The sequence below is a fragment of the Molothrus ater genome, chromosome 25 (assembly GCF_012460135.2).
Source record: "Molothrus ater isolate BHLD 08-10-18 breed brown headed cowbird chromosome 25, BPBGC_Mater_1.1, whole genome shotgun sequence".
NCBI classification, from domain to species: Eukaryota; Metazoa; Chordata; class Aves; order Passeriformes; family Icteridae; genus Molothrus; species Molothrus ater.
Genome location: NC_050502.2, coordinates 6112429 through 6130579, shown reverse-complemented (window position 1 = coordinate 6130579; position 18151 = coordinate 6112429). Strand labels below are relative to the sequence as shown.

The 18151-nt window shown below is 54.4% G+C and overlaps 1 protein-coding gene across 1 annotated transcript in view; it reads left to right on the top strand.

Moving 5' to 3' along the window:
• PLXNA2 (plexin A2) overlaps window positions 1–18151 on the top strand; it is a 171537-nt gene that overhangs the window by 11219 nt on the left and 142167 nt on the right. The window contains exons 2-3 of the mRNA XM_054517302.1: window positions 8417–9671; window positions 10089–10271. Of these exons, the coding sequence (XP_054373277.1) occupies window positions 8484–9671; window positions 10089–10271 (1371 nt within the window). The 5' untranslated portion in view covers window positions 8417–8483. The remainder of the gene's footprint in view (window positions 1–8416; window positions 9672–10088; window positions 10272–18151) is intronic.

Genomic DNA, 18151 nt, shown 5'->3' with positions numbered 1-18151 from the left:
CTTGGTGCTGATACAGGGAGATAAACCCAGCTTGGTGCTGATACAGGGAGATAAACCCATTCTGGAGGGTCAGGGAGCTCCACCAACCATGCCCAGAGGTCCCCACAGCCCCAGCCCCGCTGGCTGAGAGCGACCCAGGGCTGTTTTGGGGACACCCAGCCCCGAGCAGCGGCTGTGGCCAGTGGCCCATGTCCTGCCCTGCCGTGTGAGTGCAGCCAGGATCTCACCCAGCGCTGGCTGGCGCAGCCCAGGAGCTCTGCTGCAGCGTCTCCGTTTAATGGAGTGCCTGGGGACCCGTTTAATTTGGAGCTGGGGCTCTTCACTTGCCTGTGGTGTGCTTGGAGTGAGGCCAGCAGAAGCTGCTGCTTGTTTTCCTCCTGCAGCTCGCTGTGATCCTCCCTCGTGCTGCTCTGTAACATTCTCTGGTAATAAACTGCAGCTGGATGTCACCTGGGGACACGGGGCTGCGCTGGGGCTCGGCAGATAAAACTCCCTGCCTCGCCACTGGGACCTTTTGCTTAGCCTTGGGCAAATCATTTCCTCGTTTAATCTGCTTGCACCGAAGGTCAGCAGCCATTAAATTCCATTTTGTTGGGAACGAAGCCCATGAATAATCAAAGGACGCTCAGGTGCACCGGTGGAGAGGTGGGCAAAGCTCAGTCCGTCAGGACTCAGGTAGGAAACCAGAAAAAGCACTTTCTGAGGCACATAAAACTGACCTAGATTGCCTGGAGGGGCTGTGGATTCTGTTTCTGGGGGTCCTCGAGGACTCTTTAGAGACCAGCACTGCAGTGATGGCTCTAACAGCTGGGCCTGCAGCAGGAGGCTGTTACACATCACAGCTCTCCATCCAACTTTGCTCTTTCAACATCATCCAGCACCAGTGACCTGTTTACACAGGTCTGGCCGAACCCCAGCCTCCCCAAACCTTGACTAAACCAGCCATGAAACCTCAGAAGTGTTAAATTTCCCCTTGGTGTCAGACTTCAAGGCAGCCAGGGCGGGCAGGCCCCGCTCTGCTCCGTGTCACGCTGGAGCCTGGGGGCTGCCTGGGGAGTGAAGCCCTCCCTGGCCACCTCTGCACTGGATTCCCCAGAGGAACAGCAGCTCCTCTTCTCCCCTGGATCTGCAGAGGATCACACACCCTTTCCCCAGGATCCCTGCTCCAGCAGAGCCACCCCTGGCACTGCAGGAGGGCTGAGCCACAATTCCAATGGGACTGATACCAACACCCTGACCCACAGGGTGTCAGGCTGGGTTCTGACTCTGGCACTGTTGCTTTGGTTTGCTGCATTGTTTATTTTATCCTTTTCTTTTCTTCCCTTGTAAAGAACTGTTATTCCCTGCTCCCATAATTTTTGTTGCCTGAGAGGCCCTTAATTTAAAATTTATAGCAATTGGGAGGTCAGGGAGGGGTTCATTTTCTCCGTTTCAGGGGAGGCTCCTGCCTCTCTTAGCAGGAACCTGTCTTTCCAAACGCAGACAGATTTTTGGCCTGTCCAAGGCAGGTCATTGATGAGCTGTTCCACAGCAGAGCACTCAGAGGCTGCCAGCTGTGGTTTCTCAGAGGGCAGGTGCCAAGCATGGGGACAGGAGAAGGTGTCTGGTGCGTCCAGGCTGGGCTGTGCATTTCCCTGAAGCCCTGTGGGGTTGCTGCGTTAAATGGCTCCAGCTGTAGGGCACAGCTGGGTGACAGCCACAGCTCTGGTGCTGCTCTGTGATGGGGAAGATGAACCAGGAAAGCCTTATCAATAGGATTGCCTGGCAAAGGAGTTTGAGAATATGGAAACTATCAGTGAGATTGAAATGAAAGCAAGCTTTGAGATCCCTCAGTTCCTGAACAACTGGAAAACAATGGTGTGGCTGCTGAAGGTGATCCCCTTCTGATGGAACAACACCCTCTGCTTGCAGACAGGCCCAAGGGTCCCAGCAGACCCTACAGCTTGGCAGAAGGGCCCAAAGAGGAGTTTTTAGGGTTTAAAATGTACCACAGTATGGTAATGTAATGATTCTTATAGGCTGTATGGAAATGCTATAGGATTTGTATGTTGTACTAGATTGGTCAGTGAGAATCAGAATATTCAACACAGAAGAAGATTTATTGTATTGGAACGGGAACTTCGCTCTCTTACCCCTTTTACTCCCTTACCCCTTTTACTCTCTTACACTCTTGCTCTCTTACCCTTTTACTCTCTCACCCTCTCACCCTCTCTCCCCTCTCTTCTCTCGGGCCTGCTCCGAGCTGTGCCTGGCAGCTCCCAGCAGGGCCCTGCCCCAGGCCCTTTGCAATAAACCCCAAATCCCAAAAGGCCCCTGCACCCAGGCCCTTTGCAATAACCCCAAATCCCAAAAGGCCCCTGCCCCCAGGCCCTTTGCAATAAACCCCAAATCCCAAAAGGCCCCTGCACTTGGCCCTTTGCAATAACCCCAGGTTCCACGCCCTGGCCTCAGAGATCTCCCATCTCCATCCGTCCCCACCGTGCCACCCCCAGCGCTCCTACAGAGCTGGGTCCCCCGGGGATGGGGACTGAGGGTCACAGCTTGTCCAGGCTTGTGTCAGGTGTGGATGATGAGGTCAGATGTCCAGGCTTGTCCAGGCTTGTGCAGCAAACCTGGGACAGCGCCAGGGGTGGCACTGGCTGTGCTGTGTCCTTGTGCTGCATCTGCAGCTCCAAACCTGGGGCTCAGGGCAGGGCCCCCCCTGGGTTTCGTGTTCCTCTGGACCCGTTGGGATGTGTGTGCACAGGAGGGAGGTGGAGGGGAGAGCTCTGCACAGTGTGTGCTGTATAAACAAATATCTGGGCTCCGGACAAATTTTGTGCATAATTCCTGTGATGTTGTTTGTTATCAGGGAAATGCCTTTTCGTGGCTGGGCTCTGTTCTTCCCCTCCTCTTCCTTGTCCCAGGCCTGGAGGAAGCAATAATCACAATGCTGTGCTTTGCCCTCTTAACTCTTTCTCAGAAGGCTGTGGATGCCATCCCTGGGAAGGAGCAGCCCTGGGAAGGGGGGACACAGCTCCTGGCACGGGTCCTGCCCTGGCTGCCAGCACAGAGCAGGGACAGGAGGGCTGGAGTTTGGTCCAAAGGGTTCAGGTTGTGTTTTAGGGAAATCTTGTTATTTGTCATCCCTGCGGGGAAACCTCGGGAGAAACCTCGCCAGAATCCTCACTGGTGATTTACAGCCTGTTCTTACTGTTGATGGAGTCCAAACAGTAAATAAAAAAGGCCAGGAAGAGGTGGTGGGAGCCATCCTCATGGCTCTGTGTTACAGAATTTCAATTTTTCACACCAAGGTGCCAGTAACTTCCCTTGGGATCAGGCTCTTGGTGCTGGGGGGCTCCTCTGGCTGGGGTGGCCTGGCCAAAGAGGCAGCACTGAGCATCCAGACCTCTGATCCACGCTGGAAACATCCCAGGGCTTGGAGAAGCTTCCATCAGACACTTTGGCTCGGACTTTTTGCCTAGTTAAACCCAAAGTAGATTAATCATGGTAAGGTCTTCCTCCACAGCTGACAAATGTGTGCTGAGTGTCACTCCTTGGAGGGGATCAATCACTGCAGCAGCTCCAGTGCCTGGAAAGGTTTCACAGGAAAATTCCCAACGAGCTGCAGGAGAGGTGAGGGCCCAGCATCCGTGATCCCTCTTGCTGCAGGGAAATGGCCAAACTCGGGGCTTTGCCTTCACTCCCAGACCTGGTACGGAGCCGGCAGGAGGGGAAAGGCTCAGGCTGGTGCCAGAGGGCTGTGCCAGAGAGTTTGTCCTGCCTGAGGGTTTGTCATGTGCAGCCTGCCCTGCTGGTGACCCTTGGGGCAGTGCTGGGGGCTGTGACAGCCTTGGGGCAGTGCTGGGGTGTCACAACCTGGTGACCCTTGGGGCAGTGCTGGGGGGCTGTGACAGCCTTGGGGCAGTGCTGGGGGGCTGTGACAGCCTGGGGACCCTTGGGGCAGTGAAGGGGGTGTCACAGCCTGGGGACCCCCAGGGAGGGCAGTGCTGGGGGCTGTGACAGCCTGGTGACCGCTGTGGGCAGTGCTGGGGGCTGTGACAGCCTTGGGGCAGTGCTGGGGGGCTGTGACAGCCTTGGGGCAGTGCTGGGGGTGTCACAGCCTGGTGACCCTTTGGGCAGTGCTGAGGGTGTGACAGCCTTTGGGCAGTGCTGAGGGTGTGACAGCCTTGGGGCAGTGCTGGGGGGCTGTGACAGCCTGGTGACCCTTGGGGCAGTGCTGGGGGCTGTGACAGCCTTGGGTCAGTGCTGGGGGGGCTGTGACAGCCTTTGGGCAGTCCTGAGGGTGTGACAGCCTTGGGGCAGTGCTGGGGGGCTGTGACAGCCTCCTGACCCTTTGGGCAGTGCTGGGGGGCTGTGACAGCCTCCTGACCCTTTGGGCAGTGCTGGGGGGCTGTGACAGCCTCCTGACCCTTTGGGCAGTGTCACTGTCCCTGCTCCCAGCCATGAACCTTGTGGGGCTGTCAACAGCGAAAAGGGGCAGAAGCGCCCCCAGCTTCCAGAGCAACCCCAGCCCCCCCGCCCCTCCTGGCTGGCTCTGTCATTCCTCAGGAGGGTCTGGTCAGGATCACAGCCCCCACAAAGCCAGCGTGGGATTTATGGCCCAATCTGCTCCTCCCCGTGAGTGCCTGGGGAGCCGGGTGGCCTCTGGGCAGGGGGAGGCATGGGGACAGAAAAAGGACAGGCAGGGAAAAGCTGGTGGGGCTGGGAGGGTGAGGGGATGGGTGAGGGTGTGGGGTCAGTGCAGGTTCTGGGGTCAGCGAGGCACTGGGGGTGTTTGCTGTGCCCTGGAGGTGCTGGGGCACACCCAGAGGGGTGAAATATCCCAAAAGCAGGAGCTGAGGGAGCAGGGGCGATGGGTGAGGGCCCAGTGTAAATCAGCCCACCCCCAAAGAAGAGCCCCCTCAGCACCAGGCAAACACAGCTGCCACACTGGTGACATCAGAATTGTGCCTTTGAGCCGTCATTGGCCACAGGAGATTCTCTTGTTGTTTTGGCTTTAATTTTCCTTTTTTTTCTTTTTTTTTTTTGGGGGGGGGGGGGGGGTCTGCACAAAATGCCACTAATGACAAACTGTGGTGCCCGTGAGTGAGTGACAGCTGAAATGAGAGAAATGACTAATGGTGCCTCCTGAAGCCCTGTCACATGGAGATTAAATGAGCCCTTTTTTCTTCCCCCCTCAATGAGAATCATGGGCATTTGAATAATAATATTATAGTCTCCATTAGGATGACAGTGGGGGAAAAAATCGGCTCAGACCTGTGATTATTCCTTCAATCTAATAATTATTTAAATACCAGATAACTCCTTTCAGCCTAATTGAGGCCTTTCAGCTGCTTGGGTTTATATTGTGTCCCTGAATTTACTCTCTCTTTCACCTTGCGTTACTAATAGCTGCAGATTGCTTCTGAGGCTGTATTTTAAAACTCTCTTCAGAAAGAAAAAAAAAAAGAAAAGAAAGAAAGAAAGAGAGGGAAAATTAATGATCAAATGGTATTAAGGGTGAGAGTTAAAATCACCCATTCTGCTGGTGTTTAACTCCCCAGGTGTTTGCCCTCCTCCACAGGGGTGGTTTGGGTTGGAAGGGGCCTTGAAGCCCATCCAGGGCCATTTAATCCAGTAGAAATCCCAGACTGGTTTGGGTTGGAAGGGACCTTGAAGCCCATCCAGGGCCACCCCCTGGCATGAGCAGGGACACCTCCCACCAGCCCAGGGTGCTCCAAGCCCCGTCCAGCCTGGCCTTGGGCACTTCAGGGATGTGGCAGCCACAGCTGGCAACCTCTGCCAGCCTCTCCTGAGCCAAGAATTCCTCCCCAAAATCCCAGCTGAGCCCCACAGGGAGCGAGTTCCTGTGGCTTTGGTGTCTGCCCTGCTCAGCCCTGCACCCTGCCCTTGTCCCCCAGCCCTGGGGACAGGAGCTGCCCCAGGGTGACACAGATCCAGGGAGGAGATGGCAGCTCATGGCCACTCTGCCATGCTGAGATCATGGCCCCGGGGTGACACAGGGAGGGGATGGCAGTTCATGGCCACTCTGCCATGCTCAGATCATGGCTGAGAGGCAGATTCTCCTTCCTGGATGATCTCTCTGCCGCTGGCAGTGGCTGCTCACAAGTGCCCTGCCAAACCTTCCCTGTGAGGCAGAGCCAGGGGCTGGCTCACAGCTGACAGCTCTGCTGGGTTTGGGATGGAAACGTGGCTGAAAAAGACCTAAAACTGCTGTGGAACCACACACCCAGATGTGTGTAAAGTTCAATTATTTCAGTGCATTCATTTCTAGCCTGCTCTGTCCCTGTGCCACTTTGCAATGGAACAACTTTTTAAGAACTTGAAGCAGGAAAATGGTGTGTGCAGGGCTCTCCAGCAGGCCCTCACTGCTCTCTGCAGGGTCTCTCCCTCTTGGGGCTCCCCTTGAACCAGAGCATGTCCAGGACTTGGGGCATGCAGATAAAGCTGCTCTGGGACCCCCACGCTCAGGCATCAGTGCCCGCATGTGTCACCAGCACAGAGGGGACACTCCCAGATCCCGGGAGCCCTTTGGTCTGTGCCATTTGGAAAGATGCTGGAAGGATCAGGGAACGGTGCTGGGGTGCTCACTCAGACGGAGAGGGAAGAGCCTGGTGCTGCTGGGGGTGTGGGGAGGGCAGCAGGAGCAGCTGCTCTGAGCCCAGCACACCTGGGGTCCCAGGGTGAGGGAAGAGACGAGGGTCTGACTCCATGTTTCAGAAGGCTGATTTATTATTTTTTAAAATATATTATTTATTTATTTTAAATAAATAATACATTTAAAATAATAAAAATATATATTATAAAAATATAATATATTAATATATAAATATATATATATATAAATATATATAAATATATATATTTTAAAATGAAATAAAAATAATATTTTTAATTTATTATTTCATATATTATATTAAAACTATACTAAAAGAATAGAAGAAAGGATTTCATCAGAAGGCTGGCTAAGAATAGAAGAAGAATAATAACAAAGGTTTCTGTCTTGGACAGAGAGTCCGAGCCAGTTGGGCTGTGATTGGCCATGAATTAGAAACAACCACATGAGCCCAATCCCAGATGCACCTGTTGCATTCCACAGCAGCAGATAACCATTGGTTACATTTTGTTCCTGAGGCCTCTCAGCTTCTCAGGAGGAACAATCCCAAGGAAAGGATTTTCCATCAAGTGTGTCTGTGTCACACCGAGAGGGCGGCAGGGCCCGTGTCCTCCCCAGGACAGACAAACTGCCAAGGTGGGGATGGCGGGCCTGGCAGCGAGAGGGAAGCAGCTGGGGAAATGTGTCCCTGAGCAGAATGAGAAAGCCATCAGGGCTGCCTCTCCTGTCGTGTCTCCTGTCAGTGGCACAGCGCAGGGACAGAGCTCCTTTGTCACCTCTCAGGAACAGCCGTCCCCGGCTCCTGGCAGGAACAAGGCTAAAGAGAGAGGGACACCCGCAGCTCAGAGCGCCCCTGCGGGGCTGGGAATTGTTGGAAATTCAAATTAAACCAAACCAGGAGCAGCAGCGGGGGCTCGGAGCTGCAGAGGGCAGGGTTCCTGGGGGGTGTGTGGGGTGTGATGGGTGCACGGTGGTGCCTCATCCTCAGCCTCTGCCCAGCATTACCCCGAGGTGAGGGAGGGTTCTCTGGAGAGTTCCTTTGCCTGCCCAGCCTGGAGCACGTCAGGAATGCGTAATTGGGGATAAAGGAGAACTTTGTGGTGGTTTTCTCGCACTCAGACACCTCCGTGGTCGGGCCAAGCCAGCTGCTCTAGACTGGAGGTGTCTCTCCTGCTGGCAGGGTTTGGTGGCTGATCGAACCATGTGCTCCCACCTTGGTGGCAGCTGCTTTTTGGCAGGAAAGTACCTTGTGAAGGAGCTCCTGCCTAAAAAGCACCTGCTTGAGAGGCACTTCTGGCTCTGGGGAGGCTTTGAGGGGAGATGTCAACGCCTTCAGTGTGTGCTCAATGAGCTTGCCTGCACGAGGCTTCTTCCTCAGATTCCCAAATTAAATCAGAGAGGGTTTCAAGGTAAAGAACAGCTCTTATTTCCTCTGCTGCTTCCAGCAAAGCACCCTGCAGGAGACATCCTCTCAGCCAAGATTGCAGATGGGTGGCTGGGGCTGTGAGATGCAGGCTTTGTCTTGGGCTGGAGCTGATTCTCCCCTCCCTGTCTGAGCAGAGCATGTTCTAAGCAGCCAAACCCCACCACAAATTAAGATGCAGGGGCTGAAACAAGTGGCAAAGCATCAAGCCTGAGCTGCTCTCCACTAAGTTATGGACTCGCTTAATTCTCGCTGTGCTTCGAGACATCCTCCCTTTATCTCAAGGACTGTGTAATTAGAAAGCCTCCTTTGAATTTTATCTGCAGGGCACACGGGATCTAATCCTTGGCTCTGGGTGGTTCTTCTCTCCACAGAACCATGTGAGGGACATTGCTGGGGCTCAGGACACGCGCAGGGGACACGGAGCTCTCCTTTCCCAGGATGGATCAGAGGAGGACCCGGCCTCGGCTACTGGACTCTGACGGCTGCTCCGTGGCTCTGCTCTGCCTCCTCCTGGCATCGCTGTCCCGGGACGTGTCCAGCAATGCCTCCTTCAACACTTTCCACTCGGAGAACCGGGACTGGACGTTCAACCACCTGACGGTGCACCGGGGCACCGGCGCCGTCTACGTGGGGGCCATCAACAGGGTCTACAAGCTCTCGGGGAACCTGACCATCCTGGTGGCTCACAAAACCGGCCCCGAGGAGGACAACAAATCCTGCTACCCTCCCCTCATCGTGCAGCCCTGCAGCGAGGTCCTGACGCTCACCAACAACGTCAACAAGCTGCTCATCATCGACTACTCCGAGAACCGGCTGCTGGCCTGCGGCAGCCTCTACCAGGGCGTCTGCAAGCTGCTGCGCCTCGACGACCTCTTCATCCTGGTGGAGCCCTCGCACAAGAAGGAGCATTACCTGTCCAGTGTCAACAAGACGGGCACCATGTACGGCGTGATCGTGCGCTCCGAGGGCGAGGACGGCAAGCTCTTCATCGGCACGGCCGTGGATGGCAAGCAGGATTATTTCCCCACCCTGTCCAGCCGCAAGCTGCCCCGGGACCCGGAGTCGTCGGCGATGTTGGATTACGAGCTCCACAGCGACTTTGTTTCGTCCCTCATCAAAATCCCCTCGGACACGCTGGCCCTGGTTTCACACTTTGACATTTTTTACATCTACGGCTTCGCCAGCGGGAACTTTGTGTATTTCCTGACGGTGCAGCCGGAGACCCCCGAGGGCGTCTCCATCAACTCCGCCAGTGACCTCTTCTACACCTCGCGCATCGTCCGCCTGTGCAAGGATGACCCCAAGTTCCACTCGTACGTGTCCCTGCCCTTCGGCTGCGTCCGGGGTGACACCGAGTACCGCCTGCTGCAGGCCGCCTACCTGGCCAAGCCCGGGGAGGTGCTGGCCAGGGCCCTCAACATCACGGCGCAGGAGGACGTGCTCTTTGCCATCTTCTCCAAGGGGCAGAAGCAGTACCACCAGCCGCCCGACGACTCGGCGCTCTGCGCCTTCCCCATCCGCACCGTCAACGCCCACATCAAGGAGCGCCTGCAGTCCTGCTACCAGGGCGAGGGCAACCTGGAGCTCAACTGGCTGCTGGGCAAGGATGTGCAGTGCACCAAAGCGGTAAGGGTGCGCTGGGTGTGGGCTGTGGGGGCCCTCGAGGGCCGGGTTCAGTCCCTGCCCCAATGGAACACCAGTTTGCAGAGCAGGATCAGCCCGTCTGTGCCTTAGTTTCCCCAAATTCAGAGCACTCTTCCCCTTTAATCCACGCTCTGTCCTGCAGTGGAATGACATGAGGGAAGGGGTGGTGTTAAGGCAGAGTAAAGTGTGGAGCTTCCTGGGAGTCTTTGTCACTCCCAGCCCAGGGCTCTGGAAGCTGCAGGAGCCCTGGGGAAGGTGGCTGGAGCTGGCAGGGGGTGGCACATCGGTGGCCCCCACCCTGCTGCCAGCACCGCCAGCTCCCTCCACACCACCCCGAGTTATGTGGGGCTGCCCTGGGCTCTGTGTCACTCACAGCCGCCCCAAACCTTGTCTTTCCAGCCAGTCCCCATCGATGACAACTTCTGTGGGCTGGACATCAACCAGCCCCTGGGGGGCTCGGTGCCCGTGGAGGGGGTGACGCTCTTCACCTCCAGCCGCGACCGCATGACCTCCGTGGCTTCCTACGTCTACAATGGCTACAGCGTGGTCTTCGTGGGCACCAAGACAGGCAGGCTGAAGAAGGTGAGCCCTGTGCGTGGCTGTGGAGGGCCAGGAGCTGCTCTGGGGTTGGTGTCTCTCGGGATGCGGGCCAGGGTTTGTGTCTCGGGATGCTCTGGTGTGCCTCACTGCTGCTGCTGCGCCTCACGGGTGTTTCCCAGTGGGAAACTGGGAGGGAAGCAGGAGTGGGAATGGCAGGGTGTGGGTCACAGCCTCGTGTTGGAGAGGCAGAGCTGAGCTCTCAGCGTTGTTGGTGTGGTTTGGTTTGGTTTGGAGTGCCATTTTTGGGAAAGGTGAAGTTGAAGATGCTGCAGGACGGTCCTGGGAAAGGAACTAAAGGAGGTCAGATGGAAATCTTGCAATGGTTTTGTTTCCCAGCAATCCTTCTGCAACTGCTGGAGAAGACTGGGAGTTGCAAAGCCCTTGCTGGTGCTGGCAGGATTTGGGTCATGGAGAGACAGGAATGGGTTAACGTGGCTGCTTTTGGAACCAAGCCTCAGGGCAGCGTCCGGCTGCTTCCCCTGCCTCTTCCCTCCTGCTGGATGATTGATCAGCCCTGGAACATTCCTTGTCCTCTGCACCACAAACACCGAGGGGGGGTTGCTGGGGCTCAGGTGAGAGTCACAGAACATTTCTGGGTTGGAAGGGACATGGGCAAGGACACCTTCCACTGGCCCAGGTTGCTTCAAGCCCTGTCCAACCTGACCTTGAATGACTTTTAGGCCTTTGGAGCCCATCTGGGATTTCACTGCTTCTGAGTCACAAAATCCCAGAACATTCTGAGTTGGAAGGGAACTCTCAGATGAGTTCTGCTTTTAAAATAAGTTTGGAAGTGGCCTTGGGGTGTAAGCAGAGGTGTGTGAGAGCCCTTGTTGGCCTCTGGAGCTGGAGCTGCAGCTGGGAGCCAGCTCAGCAGTGGGTCTGATCCAGCTCCAGCAAAAACAGCCCTGGAGCTGCTGCTCTGGCAAGCTGAGACCCTTCCAATTAACCTCAGCTCTAAATGACAGCATTAGGTGAACCTGTTAAATGCAGCCCCTGCTCCTCCACGCCAGGGAAAGAGTTAACAAATGTAATCAACAGCAGGCTGTTAATTTTTTGAGTCCTTAAGCAGCAGGGAATTTCTTCATCATCTATCCAGGAAGATACAAGGACAGGCAGATACTACACTTGAATGTCTGCATCATTTTAATTACATCAGTTCATTAATATTCATTCAGCACTTTACAAATGCTGAGTAGTAGTAAATTAGGTGCCTCCCTGGTGCCTCTCGAGTGTCAGTGGGGCAATTTTGAACGTGGGGGAGAGGGAGCTTGTAGAGCAGAGCCCTCCACTCGCCTGCTCCCCGTGCCGTGGCACAGGGGAGAGCCGGGGGTTCTCAGCTAAATGGAAGAAGAGGAGCCCTCAGCACGTCCCAAATGCCTGTGCCAAGCACGGAGCTGGGGATGCAGGAGGGGATGAGCCAGGGATGCAGCAGGGGATGCAGCAGGAGATGCAGCAGGGGATGCAGCAGGGGATGCAGCAGGGGATGCAGCAGAGGATGCAGCAGGGGATGCAGCAGGGGATGCAGCAGGGGATGCAGCAGGGGATGCAGCAGGGGATGCAGCAGGGGATGCAGCCCAGTGCTCACTGTGGGCAGCGTTTGGGGACAGGGGAGGCTCCTCTTCCAGAGGCAGCAGCAGCCAAGAGCCTGTGCCTGCACACGAGGTATTTACGGGCTTGTTCCATGAATTATGGAGGATTACAGGAGCAGCAGCCTCTCCAGCAGGGTTTAATTCCTGGTGCTGGTGTGCACTGAATGCTTGCTGATGCAAAGTTAATCTATCCCTGCTCCGCTGTCCAGAGGGAGGCCTGTGGAATCCTTCACCTGCAATCCTTCATCTGTTGGATGAAAATTGGCCCATCACTGAAGTAAATTCATCCCAGACATCCACTACAGTCAGGTTCTCATGGCATCTGCCCTTATTTAACAGCAGAGCTGCCTGCAGCTGGTGGGATCCATCCCCCTGGAAATAACTGGAACAATCCCTGGTGTGGGGCTGAGGATGCTGTTCTCTCTTTCCCAGCTCTGTCTGCACCTTTAGCAGGTTTTCCCTCCTTTGACACGTGGGATTATCTTTTCCATGGCCTGAGGGAGCCCAGGTGAGGCGGAGGAAGCAGCTCTGCACGGAGCTGAGGGGCTCTGGCTGCAGAGGAGGGACGTTAACAGGTTGTCTCTGCATTTTGTGCCTGTTCCAAGATAACCAGACCTGTCTGGAAGTCAGGGAGTGCTCAGGATGCTCAGGACTCTCCTCATCTCCCTTTCCCTATCTGTGAGATGATGGTGGAAACGTTCAGCACCCCTGTAAGTGCCAGGGATTGGTGCAGAGCCTTCTCCACCTGATCTCCTCCGCGTCCTCCTCCGTCTCAGATCTACCCACACCATTAATGTCTGAAAGCTTTGTCACACCTATTCCCTCGCCCACAGCTGTTGATTTCCTTTGGAAACAAGCTGCTGGCTCCATCTGGGCTGCCAGGGAAGGCAGTTTTGTGTGGCTGGAGGAAAGTCAGGGAGATGGCTCCAAAATCCTTCACATTTGCCTGTGCTCCCCCAGTGAGGATTCCTCACTGGAAACACTGGGATATCTATCCCTTGGTGTCCTCCTGCCTTTGGCTCTTCCCCAGTGAGGATTCCTCACTGGAAACACTGGGATATCCTTCCCCAGGTGTCCTCCTGCCTTTAGCTCTTCATCAGTGAGGATTCCTCACTGGAAACACTGGGATATCTATCCCTTGGTGTCCTCCTGCCTTTAGCTCTTCATCAGTGAGGATTCCTCACTGGAAACACTGGGATATCTATCCCTTGGTGTCCTCCTGCCTTTAGCTCTTCATCAGTGAGGATTCCTCACTGGAAACACTGGGATATCTATCCCTTGGTGTCCTCCTGCTTTTAGCTCTTCATCAGTGAGGATTCCTCACTGGAAACACTGGGATATCCTTCCCCAGGTGTCCTCCTGCCTTTGGCTCTTCCCCAGTGAGGATTCCTCACTGGAAACATTGGGATATCTATCCCTTGGTGTCCTCCTGCCTTTAGCTCTTCACCTCACTGCTCCTGCCACATCCCCAGCTCCTGCTGCTTCTGCTCCCCAGGAATTGTCCCAGAGAGGGTGAAAAGCAAACGCTGCTGATGCTGTGGCCCTGTGGCTCAAGCACAGGTACATGGGATGAAATTCTCCCTCCTGCTCTCCTTCCAAAGCTCCTCAGCCTCCTGGCTGTGGGAGGAAGGGGAAAGGGGCCCGTGTTGGAGACACAACCATTCAGGATCAGGGATTCCTCCAATAAAACCATTTCCATCAAACAAAATGAGAAGGGACATTAATGCAACAGTTAACAGCAACTAAGTGCTGGGGGGAGATGTGTCAGCTTGCTTGTTCTGTTTATGGGCTTCATACAATTCTATCAATATTGATGTGTGATGCCTTTGATTTTGACACTAATCATTGCCATGAATTAAATTTGCAGCCATATAATTAGAACTGCTATTAATAGGGCCTCAAGCTAAGCACTGCTGTGCTAGTTGGCTTTTTCCTGATGGAAAACGGCATCCACGGAACTCAGCTCATGTGGTGTGCCCAGGAGGGGCCGAGCCTGATGTGGAAATTGCCCTGGCTGTGCCGAGAGGGGCTCCTCTGGAAGGCAGGCTCGTGGGGAGGGCCTGGCCCAGAGGTTTCCCGTGAATTCCCCTGGAGCTGCCCTCAAACTTCCCAGTGGTTCGGTGCCCTTGGGATGCACAGGCTCAGTGGGAGAGAGGGGGATTGCGGGGAGAGCAGAGCAGCTGCAGGGCCGTTCCTGCTGTGCTTCCCTCTCCCCCTCCCCGTGGCAATCCTCCACTTGTGCCCCTGCCCCAGCCGAGCTGTGTCAGCCCCGTGTCCCTGTGCACGCCTGGCTCCATCTCATCAGCCTGAGCTCAGCCTGGGATGGCAGCAAGGCTCACCACTAAAAATCAATCTTGTATTTCATCCCGAGAGGTCTGTTTCTTATTAGGTCTAATAAATCAGTGAAGTGCCCTTCATTCAGCTTGTCAATGCAGGACATTGTTTGTGATCAAGAATAAATAAATGTCTCTGCTCTGTCTGCCAGCCACCATCAAGGTATTATTGCTCCATCACACTGTTTATGCTGGCTGGAGGAAAAATGCAGTTCCTGCAGCCTTGCCTGCCTTCCCACGGGCTGGGAGGGCTCCTGGGTGGTAGAGGCGAGGGAAAAGCTGGAACAGTGACGCTGTACCTGGGTTTCACCCAGCGCTGAGCTGCTCACTGGTGATAAGGTTTTAATTTGTGTGCTCGGAGGTGTGGAGGTGTTGCAGTGCTGCAGGCAAGGGCCCAGGTGTGGTTATTTCAGTGCCCTGAGGTGAAGCATGAGGTGTGTGAATGAGATCACCCCCAGTTCTCCTGGAAAAGGGGTGTCACTGCCGTCCTGTTGTCACCCCTGTCCCAGGGGCAGCTGCGCTGGACGTGGCTGGAATCCATCCCAGGGGCTGCCTGCAGGAGTGCCACAGGGAAATGCACAGTGCTGGCACTCTGTTCATGATGGGAACACACTCCTGTCACCTGCAGGACTCCTGAACTCTGTCCTTGCTCCTGCACTTTTCCAAGGGACACCCGTGAGCCGTTGGGTCGCGCCACCAGAGGAACGCGGAACTTTTAAGTGCCTTGTTACGTCTTGGGACATGAGAGTTTTATTCAGCTTGGCTGATTTAATTTGTTCCATTAGTGGGAATAAAGGAGGTCTTTCACAATGAAATATATATGTCCGAACCCGTCCTTAGATGACTTCATTTTATGGGTGGTTATCTCACCCCGGTGATTTATCCTTCGTTATCGCCCCCGCCTCACTCCAGGAAAAATCTCTGTTGCATCAGCCTGTGGAGAAGCCAAGAGGACACCAGGCTGTTATTGAGCAGATGAAAACCATCCATTTGCAGGCGCCTTCCCAAGGATTCGTCTGGTTTTAGCTGCAGGTTGGGAGGTCAGGGGCTCTGCTGGCTCCCTGGTCAATCCATCACCCTGGGAGCACAGATCCCCACGGCACAGCAGAGGTGGGAGAGGGCAGATGGTTCTGGTTTGGCTGAAGAAGTTGTTTAATTGAAAGGTCTGAGAAAAAAAGTCTGATTTTTTGCCCAATGATGTGAAATATGGGGGTGTTCAGGACTGTACTTGCTGCCGTGGTTGGAGGAGCTGGGATTTATTTTCTCCCTAAACAAGGATTTTCCAGCCTCAGAGAGTAATTCCCCTTTGCTTCACCTGTGCTGAAAAGGCTCCCCAAAATGCCCCACGGTCCCTTTCACATTTATTATTTTTCATAGCCAGAACTTGGAATCTTATTAATTGGAATTTGTGCGAGGGAATAGGAGAAGAGCTGGAAGCCAGAGGAGAGCTCTGGGCTGTGTTTGGGGCTGGAGATGGGGCAGAGCTGCCAAGTCCCTCCAGACTGTGGCTCTGAGCACTCAGGAATGTCCCTGCCACCTCTTAATGGCATGAAATTGGCCTCTCTTGTCCCAGCATCCCTTCCCTGGGCCGGGGATCTGGCGCCTGCCAGAGCAAGTCACGTCAGAAAAAAGCCAGGAGTTGGCAGAGAATTTTATGGCTGCTGGAGAGGGAAGGGCAGGTGTTCAGGAAATGCTGGGGATGTGAAACGGAGCCAGGTGAGCTCGGGGGCTGCTTTAATCTCATTTCTTGGCTCAGGAGATGGGGATGACTCTGGGTTTTTTTATGTGGGTTCAGGCACCTTGAAAAATCAACTGGAAATTTCGGAGGGCAGCGACTGCATTTGGTTCAGCTCTGAATCAAGTGGGGTTAGTGGGGCTGGGAGTGCTGAGCAGCCTTAGCCATGGAATCCACCCTGCCTGGAATCCATCCTGCCTCTGGAATCAAGGAACCATGGCTTGGCTGGGCTTGGAAGGGGCCTTCAAGGGCTCTGCAATGAGCAGGGACACCTTCAGCCAGAGCAGGCTGCTCAGCACCCCATCCAAACGAGGTTTTCATCCTGAATTCCGCAGATAATTCATCCCCACACCTTCTCCCAGGGGTATTATCTCCATTATGAGCATCAAGTGAGGCAGAAGCTATTCCTCCTCCGTTTCACCACGTTTTCATCAGATTCAATAATGACTTTCTACCTGAAATGATCTTGGCGAAAAATATCACGAAATTCCCAGCTCTTTGGTGAGCTCCTGATGGTTTTCCTGTCCCTGCTCTCCTTGGAGCGTGGAGCTGGAGGAGTTGCTGTTCTGGGTGTTGTTGGCTTTGGGGGTAGGGCAGTGTCAGACTCCTGCCTTTCCACTCACGAGTCAAGAAGTTCATGCTTTCTTTACTATAAACATCTTTTTCTGCAGGCTTTTAAAATCCTCAGAGGTCAAAATAACACAGGTTTTGGTCCATTTGTAAGATCTTAAATCCCTGGGTGGCAAGAAATACTGTGAGAAGCCCGGGCTATGTTGCTTCTCTAAATGCCTCCTCGAGGCAGTAAAAACAAATGTGGAAACCACAAATGTGCCGGGAGAGAGGGGGGCAATGTGCAGGGAGAGTCCTGGGCGCTGCCACAGCCCCTGAGCTGCTGTGAAATGTTGGGATTTAGGGACAGTCAGGGGCTGAGGTGGGATTTAGGGACAGTCAGGGGCTGCGGTTTGAGGTGGGGATGGCTGGAGGCTTTTCCTGCGTGTCTGATGATGCTGCCTTTAGCATTCCCTCCATCCCCCGATGGATTTTACAGCCCGTTGTGGCTGTAAACACCCGCTGGGTGCCTCTTGCTGCAGGGCAGTAAAACCCTGCTGGGTTCAGGGCGGATCCATCACGGAGCATCCCCCGGGACTGCAGGCCTGGAGTAAATTTGGGATCAATGGTTCTGCAGGGCTCTGAAGGCAAAGGGCAGCAGGCTGTGACCCTCTCTGCTTTTCTTCTTTGTGCAGAGCCTTTCACGGCAGCAGCTCGGTGTCGCGGCTGAGAAATAAATAATTGGAATATGGGGAAGGTGCAGGTACAGTGGGAGGGAGAGTGGGGAGCCTCAAGGACACACGGGCTGCCCTCTGCCCCTCCAGGGAAAGGGAGAGCTGCTCCTTCTGATTCACACCGAGTTCAGCTGAGGGTTTGCAACCCAAAGGGCAAAGAAAGCAAGAGAAACACTGACCTTCACGTTAGCAATCAACTGATGAATATGTTTAAATCTTGTCTATTTTGGAGCAGAGCGCATCCCACGGCATGGGGCACATTTGTTGTTATTTGCCCTTGATTTTAAGGGCACATCTTTGATTATTTGCCCTTGATTTTAAGGGGAGTTTGGCCATGCCAGGGGCTGAGATTGGGCTGATTCCAGCAGCCCCAGAGTGGGGATGCAGCAGAACGGGACAGACAGCACCAAACACCAGGTCTGGGGAGAGAAAGGCAGCCCAGGGTTTGCTTGAGAAAACAAACAAGTTTCATGTTTTCAAGTGAGCCTGGCTGGTTCGGAGCCTGTGATCAGAGGCAGCACAGCCCAGGTCCAGCAGGAGCTCTGCTGTTCCTCCAGGAGCATTAAAGAGCAGCCCCTGCCTGCTGGAAATTGTTGATAAAGCTCTCTTTTTAGAGTCATTTCTGCTTCTCTAGCACAAATGTACTATTTCTTGTTTGGATGTGTTGCTTTCTTCATTCACTTTTATTACTGGGGACATTTACATGAAAACAGCTTTTTTTTATATATATTTTTTTTTTGCTCTCGCAGCACATTTCCCAATTGCAGCTGCAATTCCTGCATGGAAGGAGAAATCCACCTTCCCTGGGAATGGGATTGGGAATTCGGAATGGGAATGGGGAAATGGGGATGGGAATGGGGATGGGAATGGGGATTGGGATAGGGAATGGAGAATGGGGAACTGGGATGAGAATGGGGAATGG